Source organism: Sciurus vulgaris (genome assembly GCF_902686455.1).
Source record: "Sciurus vulgaris genome assembly, chromosome: 3".
In the NCBI taxonomy this organism is placed as follows: domain Eukaryota; kingdom Metazoa; phylum Chordata; class Mammalia; order Rodentia; family Sciuridae; genus Sciurus; species Sciurus vulgaris.
In genome coordinates, this window is record NC_136463.1 from 144,282,102 (window position 1) to 144,296,457 (window position 14,356).

General features: G+C 29.9%; 1 protein-coding gene across 3 annotated transcripts in view; it reads left to right on the plus strand.

The window, feature by feature from the left end:
• The window catches only part of GLS (glutaminase), a 75,704-nt gene that overhangs the window by 23,313 nt on the left and 38,035 nt on the right, over positions 1 to 14,356 (plus strand). For all 3 annotated transcript variants that reach the window (XM_079135106.1, XM_079135107.1, XM_079135105.1), the window contains exons 7-9: positions 5,509 to 5,567; positions 13,236 to 13,268; positions 13,357 to 13,415. In XM_079135106.1, the coding sequence (XP_078991232.1) occupies positions 5,509 to 5,567; positions 13,236 to 13,268; positions 13,357 to 13,415 (151 nt within the window). The remainder of the gene's footprint in view (positions 1 to 5,508; positions 5,568 to 13,235; positions 13,269 to 13,356; positions 13,416 to 14,356) is intronic.

A 14,356-nucleotide genomic window follows, 5' to 3' on the forward strand; every position in this document is an offset into this window, starting at 1 on the left:
ACAAGGAGGACAGGGTAGTTAGTACTTTAATCTGATAGAAATTTTAAATCTAAGCAACATCTAACTGATGCGAGCTATGTTAAACTTTATTCCTGAGTTGGTTTCTGGTTTTTAATCTTTCAAGCATATGTGAGGTTCCTGACTGATAAGATCTAAAATTGAAGAAAGTAAGACTGAAGATTGCAATAACTATTGTGAGAAATACATTTTTGTATTTTTTTTCTTCATGCTGGATAAAAAATGAAATGTATCTTCCTCTTTTGTCTTTTATTTTGAGACAGGGTCTCGCTAAGTTGCTTAGAGCCTCATTAAGTTGTTGAGGCTGGTCTGGAACTTGCAATCCTCCTGCCTCAACCTCCTAAGTCAGTGGGATTACAAATGTGCACTACTGTGCCGGGCTCATTTTTATTTTATTGTTTCTTAAAATGAAGTTATGCCTTATATTTTCTTGTTTCTCTTCCAATTTTTTTAGAGCTGTTATGCTCTCTTATTAATTTTACCCCAAACATTTTATCCCAACTTTATACAGATTTGCATAAATTATTATTTTCAATAAGGGTGGCGTAAATAATAACTTTATTTATTAAACTCATTGACATCCAGATTTAATATTGAAGGAATTAATGCTTTTAGTCTAATAAGATGAAACATTTTATAAAAAAATTGTACTTTCATATGAAAGGCAAAGGAGAATAGTCTAGGTGATTCTGGTGAGTTGATTAATTTTGAGAGAGGTAGTTAAAGAACAGAAAACAAATTTTAGAATTTGAATGTTTTAAGTATTTCAGAAACAAAAAATAAAATAGGGCTTGAGGTACTGTACTTAGTATTTTAAAGTAAGTTTTTTTGTCATGTACATGTATGGTTTTAGAAATCATGATTTATTGTCACTCTATATAAGAAAATAATCATGAAAAAAAACTTGGGATTTTAGCACTTGTTTACAGTAAAAACTGCGATATAAAGTTTAATGAGGCTTCACTTTGGTATTCCTAGATTTTTTCTAAGCTTGAGCTAATACCAGGAGTCTTGAAAATAATAGTAAAATGAAGACCTCACTAAACCAGTCCTTCCTGATTTCTGTATTGAGTCTGTACTCTTGAGTTTTGGTTTAGATCATCCCAAGGAAAACACAATTTGAATATTTCATTTACATTTAAAATTTCAATGGTAGATTTATGGTGAAACTACATACTATATGAATTCATTTGTGTCTGTGAATCTGGTATTATAAAATTTTAAAAATAAAATCATTGGCTGGGGAGATAGCTCAGTCGGTAGAGTGCTTGCCTTGCAAGCACAAGACCCTGGGTTTGATCCCCAACACCGCAAAAAAAATAAATAAATAAATAAAATCATTAATATTGCCCTAGTTTTATGATTATACTGATGAATTAAGATTAAACTGAATATAATGAACACATAAAGAAATTATGGTACTTATTTTAATAACAGTAATTTTTAAATGTTTACAGTATAAAAGAGTTTCGGTCATATGGTGGGAGTTGGCTGATAATTTCTATTATTATAAATGAGGAAACAAGTTATTTTATGGAGGTGTGAATTTTAGAAACCATCATCTCCTAGGGAAATTTTTTTGTTTTTGGAAAAAAACTTATAGTGATTAGGTTAATCAGCAAATATGTAGATAATCTTCCTGTCTATACTTACAGCTCTGGAGGGTACAGGGGTCTTAGTTCTTAGAATAACTTATCTAGCTAATATTGCAAGATACAAGGACAATTATCTGTGGTACATAGTGGAAGAAGACAACTTAAGAATTGCCTGCAATTAATTATATTATAAGTATGTAATTGATATGTGTCAAAATGTATGTTTTGGTTATATATATAGAGGACTTGAGAAAGGAGTTATTATATAAGGAAAATAGGACTGACATTTTTTTTTTTTTTTTTTTTTGTGTGTGTGTGGCGTTGAGGTTTAAATCCAGGGCATGCTAGGCAGACAAATGGTGAAGTTTGGGTGATTGGGATGGGCACTGCAGAATTAAACCGTATATAGAATATATTGCAAACATATTAATGTGGGACAATTAAGTTTTTAAATTTTTATATGGCATTTAAAATTCCAGAATAATATCTGAAATAGTAATATTCAAATTAAACTGAACAGCTTTTGTAGTCTTTTGTAGTTCTTTAGTATAAACATTAGCAAATTTAGTGTTAGCCTCAGTTGTGAGCTAAATCTTTGTAAGGTTCATATTCCGAACAGTTTGAAAAGGTTCTTCCAAATGAAAAAAACAGTATATTTTATTGTGTTGGGGAAAATAAATACTTGTTAAAATTGTTCAGTTTTTTGCCTTCTAGTTAAAAACATTAATAAATTTTAGATGTTACCCATATTCATTTTGTCATCATATTCCACCCTCTAATAGATGCTATTACTTAATCTGGCAGCCTTTATTAAATTAGTTTATGTATTATGTCTGTGGTGCATTGTATTTTTTTAACTAAGAATTCTAAATTGAGCCCTTTAATTCTGTACTCCTACTCATAGCAAATCAGAAAACAAATAAATTGCATGGCCAAAAGTCTTATACTGAGGTTTTATATTGCATTTAGGCTGGTGTTACATTATCTCTGGGTGATTCCAGATGTTCAGATAGCAGCTGGCTTTGAGCCAGAGGAAGAGTAAACAGTTGATTAGCATCTGAAAATTGGACTGTCATGCCATGAATGATATCATATTCTTTGGAAAATCCTGAAAATAGTTAATGTAGCATTTGCAGGATATTTATTATTTAAAAATATTAAGTGCCTATATTTTTGTGGATGTGCACACACAGCTGCCTCCTAGGTCAACAAATTTATGAACTCTCTATAAGTGCAAGAAGAAAGTAATTTAACATAGTCTGATTTCTATATCCTGCTTTCTCTTTGCTTTTGTGTTTTTTCTTTCAGGTAGATAATATTTGGAAAAAATTTGTGTTTGTTTTTTTGCTGCCTCTTGCTGTGTGGTATTCTTCTGGGATAGCAAGTGCTGTCATTTTGTGTGGGCTTAAGGAAAGCAAACATCCCTTGGTCAGCATAATTTGGGATAGGTGAAATCTTTATTGTATCAAGAAACAGCACCAAGATTTGATTTTAACTTTTTGAACAAGTCTTTTCCTGAGTAACTCAAAATGCAGAATTTTTTTGTTATTTTAATTTTTTAATTGATAACATGATGTTTTGACATGTATGCCTTATGGAATGACCAAGCCAAACTAATTAATATATGTATTACCTGGTCTACTTATCATTTATTTGAATACTTAAAATCTGCTTTCTTTGCAATTTTGCAGTGTTGTTATTAACTATAATCATCCTATTATTCAGCAATTCTCTTGAACTTATTCCTCTTGTTTAACTTAAATTTTGCCTTCTTTAACATCTCACCAACACAACTATCATTCTAATTTCTGCTTGTACAAGTTTAACATTTTTAGATTCCATATGTAGATAAGATCATGTGGGATTTGTTTTTCTTTACCTAGTTTATTTCACATAATATCTACCAGATTTAACCATATTATTGTAAATGATTATTTTTTTAAGGTTGAATAGTGTTCCATTGTGTATACATATCTCATTTTCTTTATTCCTTCACCCATTGACAGACATTTAGATTGATTTCATATCTCAGTTGTTGTAAATAATGTTCAGTGAACATGATATGGCAGATCTCTCTTCAATATTAGGATTAGATATGCATTGGATATATATACCCAATAGCAGGATGGCTAGATCCAAAATGCACAATTTAAAAAGCATAACTACTAAATCACAATGAAAGAAACTGCCAGACTATAATTTACCCATTGTTATGGTCTCTGGAATTTTTTTAATTAAGAAATTTTAACAGCTTTAATGAGATGTAATTCACATACAACACAAATCATCCATTTAAAGTATTCAGTTCATTGGTTTTTACTGTATTCACAGAGTTGTGCAACCATTACAACTGTCCATTGTAGAGCCCTTTCATCACTCCCCAGAGAAATCCCATACCCTTTAGCCATTATTCCTCATTCTCCTCTACACCAGGAAACTAGTGATCTACTTTCTTTCTCTATAAATTTATCTGTTTGGGAAATTTCATATAAATGGAATCATATAATATTTGCTCTTTTATGACTGGCTTTTTTTTCTTAATGTTTTTAAGATTTGTCTGTGATACAACTTTATTCCTTTTTTCTAATATTCCATTGTATAAATAATGTCATAGTTTGTTTATCCACTTTTCAGCTGATGGAGCATCTGAGTTGTTTTTGGTTTTTTACCTTTATTAGAAATGCTGCTATGAACATTTGCATATAAGTTTTTGAGTGAATATATGTTTTTATTTCTCTTGGTGATATATACCTAGGAGTAGAATTGCTGAGTTATGTGTTTGCTCTGTTTAACATTTTGAGAAACTGCCAGACTGTTTTCCAGAGCTCAAGGTCATTTAACTACAGGCTTCTCTCATAGAAGGGAGCTTGCTTAAACTTCAAGGGAACTAGTAATATAGTGATAACTTAATATACTGTGCTAGCTTTGTCAAGTTAGATAAGAACTTATTCCTGAAGAAATCAATCACCACCAGAAAACAGCTAAATTAGGAAAAATGCTTACAAATAGATGTTTTCACTGCCCTTGAGTTTTGTGTTTGACATTTTTGCTATATAATCAATGAGAATGTAATCCGTTGAGACTTGAAAATTCTCTTCATCGTTAAAATTAGAACTTAATTTTTTTTTTTTTTTTTGTGGTGCTAGGGATTGAACCCCCCAGGGTCTTGTGCATGCAAGGCAAGCTCATTCTACCTACTGAGCTATATCCCCAGCCCTGAACTTAAAATTCTAAGTAACTTTTAAAAACTATGCAAGAAAACATCCTTATTGTCAGGAAATATAGGAAGCAATATAATTTACATACACTGTAATCTTGCTATCTTACCTGTATCACTTGCTAGTGTTTCTTTCGTTCTGTGTATGTATGTGTTTGCACATAAGCACAAAAATAAAATACTTTTTTTAAAAAGCAAAATTGGGATCACACCATATGTGTTTTTCAAGGTTAGTTTTAATATATTATTTGAGTGCTTTGGTAGGTATCACTTTCTTATTATTTTATGTGTTTCAATTCTATCATTATAACTCTCTGAGGCATAAGTTCCTATTATTAAGTTGTTTACACAGGGGATGGAATTCCTTTACTTGCCTAGTGACTGAGAGTCACATAGCTAGTGAATGGGAGAGTTAGGAAATTTGGATATATTTTTATGTTATTACTTTCTGACTCTGTATGTGAATTCTTGCTTGACTATATGACTATTAGAACATAGTCCTAAAAATAAAATACTGATTTGATAATGTAGCTGATTTCAAAATACGAACTTCCTGCAAAGAACAGCTACTATAATAGAGACATATTTAAAAAAAAAAAAAAAAAGGAATGTTTATGAGAAGTACATCCAAGAAAATGGTACTATTTGAAATACCACTATTGCTTTTATATTTTATAGATAAACCACACAATCCTATGGTAAATGCTGGAGCAATTGTTGTGACTTCATTAATAAAGGTAAGATGTTGATGTTTCCTTTTAACCTAGTAAACTTTTTGTAATAACTAAGGCATAAAGTTGAATCTTGGATTGTTTAGGTAGAGCTATGAAACATTTTCTCTTGGTGTTAAAAAATTAATATTGTGGTACAGGATTAGGATTTTTATTTATTCCAAAATAAGTGATGTTGTAATTTTAAAGCCAAAATTAAAAACAGATGACTCATTGTAAATCCCAAGAATTAATTACTTCTTGACTTGAAGATTTGGCAAAGATTTAAGAAGTCTGCTGAACAATAAACACAGAGGTTTTCATTCTTAAATTTTTCATATTTTTAAATTTATCTTCCTTTTGGCTCTTCTAGAATGAATAGATGTTAGCAGAATTAAAATCGTTTTATGGTCTAATGTTTGTTATTAGCATATGTAAGTAAGAACAAACGAACGTTCTAGTAGTTTGTGTTTAAGACAAAGTACATTTACTATTGAATATTCTTAAGTTTTTCATACTCTCATGAGCTGGAATCAATTTTTATTTGAAGTTTCATTTGCTTTACTTAAATCATGCCATAATTAATAAGTAAGGCTTATTCCAATTATTAAGTTATGTTATTTTTCTTATGCCTTGACATTTACATTTTTTGTTGGTTTTTGTTTTTGTTTTAGCATTTGGTTTGCCTTAATAATTGGAAACACTAATGTTTTGAAATGTTTGAAGTGTTTGAAATGGTTCAATTGTATGATAGACTTTTCTATCACACAATTTTAGATTTTGTTTTTAATTCTATAGTTATAATTTTTTTTATATTGAAGTAAATTTCATATGTATCTGGAACATTTATATACTTTCTTTAGTAAATCTATGCCTATTTATTTCAAGTTAGAATAAAGACGTAATGACTTTGGAAATACATTATTATTGATGGGGGTATGTTGGTTGAACAAGCAATGTTCAAGAATAAATGATACCCTTGGCCCAGTTCACAAAATTGATCTAATTTGTGTACAAGAAACCCTAACTCTCATGAGTTTTATGTCTTTATGAGGAAAAGCTTTTAAAATAGAAGACTGCTATCCTAAGAATATATGTGTTTAGTTGTTGTTATGGGGCAAATGCTTTATTAGCATTGGCCCATTCTTAAAATTCTAATGAAGTAGATATTATAGTCAAATATTTTTAAATGTCACTAATTTTAATAGGCTGTGGAAATTTTTCATTTTCCTCATTATTACATTGAGGTGTTGATGGCTGTTTTATGTAAGAGAAAGTTGTCATTCTGAAGTGAAAGAAACTGTTATAGAAAATGGCAATGCAATTATGTGCAAGGTTCAATTATGCCTTTAGGTAGCTTACATCGTATTATGGAGTATGCACTAATAAATGGGCCCTTATAATTAAATTCAAAAAATGTTATGATGAGCAAGTCTCATTAATAATTTATATTTGAAAAAGTAACATATTGAAAGTAAGAAAACTTATTATAATACAATATGTGTGTTAATGCTTGATTTTAAAAACATTAGAATGGTTCTGAACCACTTTTGGGTCTTTTGCAGAAAACTGTCCACATACCATAATTTTTCATAGATTTTAGGAGGTTCACAGACTATTGGAAGACTCAGCTTCTCCTCTTAACACTGGAGAAAGAATAACATAGCACACCAAAAGTATTTTCAAGAAAGGGCATATGTGAATGATTACTAGAATACTTCCTTAACTGCATGCAGTAAAAAATCTTTTTGTTTAATGATTCATGGGTCTAATCCACTGAACTGAAATGCTGCATGTGGTAATTGCATGTTTGGTCATATCATACCATCACTTCATTAGTTCCACTATCCATGTTCAGTAATAAGCTGTAAGCTAAACATTGAACCACATTAGTACCATTAGAAACATTGGAGCAATCAGAAACAGTTAAATACACACCACCCCCAACATAAGCGTGGTTAAGTGTCCAACAGTGCAAAGGTTTAACTGAGTCATCTTGAATTTCAAATTTGATCAGTGATTTTAAATTTATAAAAATTAAAATTCATTGACAAAATCAGAAATGAGACTTTGAGATATGGGTCACTTTCTTTGAGTTTTTGTTTTGTTTTAGAATGTGTTCCAGTCTTGAAGTGGGAAGCCTGATACAATCCTGTGTAAAACCAACTAACCTTTTAGAGGTCCCTGACAGGGACCTTTTAAAGAAAGAATTTTTAATTTTATATAAATTCCTGTATACAGTCTCTGCTAATCTGAATGATCATATTATATTTACCAATTTGTAATGGTAGGAAATTCAGATAGTCAAACCACAGCCAAAAGCCCCTTATTAGAAATTGTCAAGCCTAGTCCTCTTTGTATACCTTAGAAAACTGAGAGTGGACAGGTTGTACCAGCAGTAGAATGGGCTTTCAACTAAATCAATATTCTGTTATTGGAATTTACTGTGCCATATTTAACATAGGTGTTTGCCATTTCACTTGATGATGTATTTGACTTGAACTAGTATAGTTATAGTATCCAGAAAAAGCAGAAATATGATTTTCTTAATTTGTTACTTGTACAGAAGATACTGGTTGCTGAATTTAAAAACTGCATCTATTTTTTAGGGAGTATATGTAGTTATAGGACGTAAGTCAGTTCCTACTCTGTAAGATAATGGGACCCTTCCCAAGGACCTTGTATTTTAGGACCTTGCAAAGTAAGGATATTTTGTCATATCTACTAAATTTAGCAAGTTCTGGTTTTAACTCTTAGTTGACTTTATGATCTTTGTGATTTTTTTTTTAATTCAAAATCCAGGGCTTTATTATTGTGTCATTAAAACATTTCTCCTAATGTTACTCACCTCACCAAAAAAAAAAAAAAGAAAGAAAGAAAGAAAGAAAAATTTAAGTAGAGTCTTTAGTAAGACTCTTTATTTCATAATTTTGTAGTATTGATATTTTTTCCTTGTAGGATTGGTGGTGATCCTCAGGAAATGGGGGAAGAGGCAGAACAAATGTTCAAAAGGATTAGCAGATTGTGGAAAAAAGGAGGATTTGGACAGAAGGAACCTGTTGCATAAATTCTTAACTACTAAGCTTATAGGAAAACTCCAATATTTAAAATTTTAAACAAAGCTGTATAGGTAAATACCTTTTTAAAAACAAATGTCATTTTATACTTAAAATGCACATAATTTTTAAAAAACATAAGGGTTACTATACTTCCTCACTTTTTCTCTGTGGTAGCTACTAACATTAAAGGAATACTTTTTGTTGTAGTCTGTTTTATTTGATGATGTTGATAATGTATGATTGCTTGATTTAAAGAAAATAAAATAAATGAAAGGAACATAGATAATGTCTAGGCAAAATAGTATCCTTATTGTAATTTTTGTCTTTTCACTGGTAAAAGTTTCATCTAGTTTTAGTTTAAAAGTTAGTCTGATAACTTAAGGGTTAGAGTGGGAAGGTGAGGGCAACATACTGCAAAATAATTGTTATTCTTTTGTTTTTTTTTTTAATTTTAGAGAGTAAGATACGTGGTCTTCTATGTTTATGACTATTTTAGTGGTAATTTCCAGTTTTTATCATTTGAAGAACTTAATTTTTTTAAAATCGGAATTGTTTTTTAATTTAAAAAATTGTTATCTTCTCTTTTCTTTAAACAATTTCTCTATGAAAAATCAAGACAGGTTTGCCTAATGTATTTGTAATTCTTCATTTGATCATATTAGCAATAACTCAGATTAGATTTGTGTGTTAGCCACATTTTTAAGGTGTTTTGTGACTCTGGAGAGTAATGGATAATGCCTTGAACTTGGTAACATTCAGAAGACAAGATTATATATATATTTTTTTACTTCATGTTTATGTCTGACACCTTTTTTTAATTTTTTTTTAGATACAAGAATATTTTACCAATTGAATCTACTATTCTTTTTTATTTTTGGGCTAACCTATATAAAAACACTAGCTCTAGAACAACATTATTTTTTTACCTGTAACATCTCTTTTTAATTCACCTAGAGTATACTGTTGAACTTTAAAGCATTCTCTATGGCAAGAGTAAACCAAAAATATTTTATAAAATCATTTTCAGTTATCTCTTTTTGCCTTTTTCCTCTGATTTGCAATTTTTAATTGATTTGCACTACCATACTTTATGAATGTAATCTAGTGCTTTATAAAGTGACTCTGGTTAGTGTGTTGACTTTAGTTGAGCCATTTTTTATATTAAATTTTTGGCAGATGTCTTTGTTAATAGTGATGTGACTTTATTGTTGAATACATTGTAAAAAAGAATGTAAAAAACCCTCTCCATATAGTTTATAATTCTTCTAATAGATCTTGTTAAAATTCATTGCCTCTATTAAATTTCACTATAGTTTTCTTCAATGAATGTAAATTCTGTAATTTGATAGGCATGCTTTTATAGAAAAATAACTATAATTTTCTGATATAAGGGTCTGATTACCCTTTTTACACAAATCACATGGTTTGCTTTTTAAATTCATGTGATAAATGTATTAGAAATCTTAGTAAAAATTTATAGTAAATTTTTTTTTTTTTTTTTTTTTTTTGGTACTGGGGTTTGAACTCAGGGGCACTTGGCTACTGAGCCATATGCCCAGCCCTATTTTGTATTTTCTTTAGAGACAATGTCTCACTGAGTTGCTTGGTGCTTCACTTTTGCTAAGACTGGCTTTGAACTCTATCCTCCTGCCTCAGTCTCCCGAGCTGCTGGGATTACAGGCATGTGTCACTATGCCTGGTCAGTAAATATATTTTGCCCAATTTAAATGTTCCTACCTTATTTACTATAGATTATTGTATCTTTTTCAAAATTAAATTAACACAGTGTCTAATAATGCTTGTGTTGTGATCTTCAAACTGGCATAAATATATCCCTGGATACATGAAGTAATAAAGGACATTGATAGTTAAGATAATCAGTTTTCTAATATGTTTCCATATGTTCCTTTCTTAAGATCAATCTGCCTGTGGTCTAGGTGTCCTCCTGTTTTAGAAAACAGTCATTCTCAGGTGTCCTAAATTTTAATATGATTCACTGCTTCGGGTCATTTAAACCTCTTGGGTACCAACAAGAAGGAACATTTTGAAATACTGAAGTCAGTGGTATTGAGTATGTGAATCATAGTACTGTATTTCTGGTTGTTTTCAGTTCTTTGGTTTTAATCAAACTGAAAGAGGATTTAAGTGAATTGTCAATTAATAGGAGTAGTGTAATTTTTGAGGATAGGTTATTGTGTGACTTCTGTTGTGATGAGGTAGATGAATTTTTACCTGATGAGATACAGGTATAAAAAAGAACTGGGTGACATTGCTATGAACCTTTTTCTGTTTTAGTCTACTCATCTATTTTAAGCTTGGTTTCTCAACTCATACATCTGTAAAAATTAAAAATAGGAAGGGAATTAGTTCCCATCTTACTCTATCAATAGAAAATATTGTATATAAATTTAAAATCAACTACTGTTTGAAAAGGGAAAGAAAATACTCGAGAACAGTCTTGCAAAATAAGTATAGGAGATTATTAGCAATTCCAACATTTTCCCTTTAACTTTTAACTGAAAGTATTTAAACATGCAAAATAAACAGAATAGTATAACCAGCCACCATGTACCTATTCCTAGCTTATGATTATTAAATACCATAAATCACAGGGGTAGGTACATGAAATCTTTCTAAGAGATACAGAGACAAATATATTTTATTGACTTTAGTTAAATGTAATTTCCAGGGTAGATAATAAGGGTAAGCGTTAATCAAATGTCTTTGCACTTAAGTGGGGAAGTTTTGGGGAGAAACATTTCTTTAGTCCACATAATCATTTGTTATTCTGTTTTGCCCTGTCTGCATACTCTATGTAGGGCATTTTGAGTAGTTCACTTAAAATATTGTATACTGATAGATATTGGTTAATATTCATTGTTTCTTAAAACCAACATAAAAGCAAACCTTAAGTGTACTTTGAGCAAGCCACAATCTTGACCAAGTATATGATATGTGACCACTGTCTAGAATTGAAATGGTTTTCTATTAAACATGAGAGCTCAATAAGGAAAACTTGTATTACTTTCACAGTGTAAAAGTTTAGGTCAGAGAATGAAAGTTCAATATAACTTGTTTATTTTATATTGATTAATTGTATAACCAGTAATTATCCATGTGACATCCCAGTGCAAATGCTGACATCCTTTTCCAAAAGAGTTGTTTTTTTTTTTTTCCTTTTTTTCTTTTTCTTTTTTGTGCATTTTCTAAGGTTAAAAAGGTTTTTGTGGCTTAAATGTTGTTACATATTTTACAGCATTAGGACTATGGAATATTTTGACAACTGCAACAGTTCAATGAAGTTGGTAATTTCTTCTTTTAATTATTTTTCATTGAACAGCTTTGGAGTTACATTTCTACATTTAATTTCTGCTATATTATAAGAAAAGAAAACTTAAAATATATCAAAGGATGCTTTACAGAAAATATGTAGATAGGGATTATAATCTGACTGTTGCTAAATTATCCTTATCTTAAATTTCGTTAATGCTAATTTTGATGCAATATTGTGGTGTTCTTTCCAGTTACTGATTGTATATGTGTGATTGTACTTCTTTCTTATGTAAGTTGATTTGTAGGGTTTTACATATTACAACCATACCCTCATCTTCTCGTAAGTGGAGAATGAATCTGGCTTTATTTAATTAAACAATACTCTGGAACAGGTTTTTCCCCCATAATAGCACTTGAAAATATATATTTTGAATTTTTTGAGGGTAAATTTTTTATAAAATATGTTTTAAAAACTAGTTGTCAAATTATTTTATTTTAAGCCTGTTTTAGAAATTAGAGATGTATTGTTTCTCTTGGGTGCATATCACCAATTAATACGTTTGATTTCAGATCTACAACTTACTGCTTTGTAAACTTCGCCGAGGTAAAATGAAACCATTTGGCTACTTGAACTGATCTACGTTACATAGGTTTTTCCTAATGACATTTGCAGTAGATAACATGTCAGAAATAGAAGTGATGAAACAATACATCTTCCACACTCTCAATTGGCATAATGCTAAATACAATTGTGGCTAATTTTTAGAGACTATGAAATACAATTTTTAAGTTTTATTATAAAAATGAAAGATATTAAAGGTAGAGCTTTTTCCACACTACTAAAATATATCCAGAATGTTTGCATATTGTAGAATTGCAAAAGATTAGTCAGTTTTGCAACATAACTCATTTTTTTCTAACTCAATTAATATTAGTTTAAAGGTTTTTTAAAAATGTAAATAGATTATATATATACTTAATTCTTTTTAAGGGTGAAACTTTATTTTAAGTTTTTTAAAATATGAAATTAAATAACATTTTATCAGATTATGTAGTGTCATGAAAGATAAGGGAATTTCAGGATAACATGTATAAAATTCTGTAAATTTGGGTTGAGTAAAGATATACTTAAAATAAAGCATTCCCTTTGTAATTTTGATTTTTTTTTCTCAACATATGGGTGTTAAAGAACATGTAAAAATGTTTAAATATTAAATTACTTTAGAAATATTTCCTAGTTTTAAAAGTACTAATGCAGTGTTTTAATTATAATGGTAGCTATTTGAAATTTTATATTATGTTAGCTTGAAACTTAACTTTGGTGGTGTGTATATTAACATATTTCTGTCTTGTTTCTTCGCAGCAAGGAGTAAATAATGCTGAAAAATTTGACTATGTAAGTGCAATATAGAATTCCATTTTCATACTACATTCTTTATATATTTGTTTTTTGGTTACTAATACTTCCTAATTTTGGTTTATAGGTGATGCAGTTTTTGAATAAGATGGCTGGTAACGAATATGTTGGATTCAGTAATGCAACGTGAGTCTGAGTTTTAGCTTAGGTTTTTATAGTTGGTCAGGCCTCTTTAACAAAATAATCTAGATTATATAATTTTATTTTTAATACTCTTTTATTTCTTCTCCTATATACATATGTTTATATACAATAATGTTTTTAAAATTAGTATGCTCTAAATCCTGGTACTTACTTCATTGAACAAATAATTAATTAAAATCCAATTCTTAGAAGGAAATGAATGATTTCTAAATTACCTGACAGGAACGTTTAAAAATGCTTTAAGTGATTTTAATAAATTTCTTATAGGTAGCCATAGTAATCAGGAAGTACCCCAAGTTTACCTCAAATTACTGGCACTTATTCAATTTTCTCTTTGCCTATAATACCTGTCTCACTCTTCTTATCTCTCTGTGCCTAGCTAACTTGATTTTTACTCCAGTTTTTTGTTTTGAAATTTGTAGCCTACAAAAAAGTTATGTTTCACTTATTCTGATTAATATTTTGTATCCTTTGTTTTTATTCTTATTATTTCTTTTTAGATAGATAAAAATATGTGCATGTTTCGTGTCCTTCTATTCCTGTTATCACTGCTTAAATTCAGCTTTCTGCACCTCTCATTTCAGTAGTCGCTTGATACATCACTCATCTTTTCTGTTTTTTGGTTTCCCAAACAAATGTCAAGAGTGATCTTTCTAAACTGTAGATCTGACTAAGTAACTTGTTGAAAGCCTTCAGGCTGTGTTTTGTGCAGTTAGGAGCCATTACATTTTTTGGCATTTATTGGCCTTAATAATATGGTCCGGTCTCCTTTTCTAGTTTGATGTTTCTTCATTCTTCTTCATATTCCACTTCCCAGATACATCATAATATTTTCCACTCAATGAAGTTGTGTCTTTTGTACTTTTATAACTTTGTTCTTGCTGCATGGAATTTGTCACTAGCTAGACTTCCCCCTGAAACTG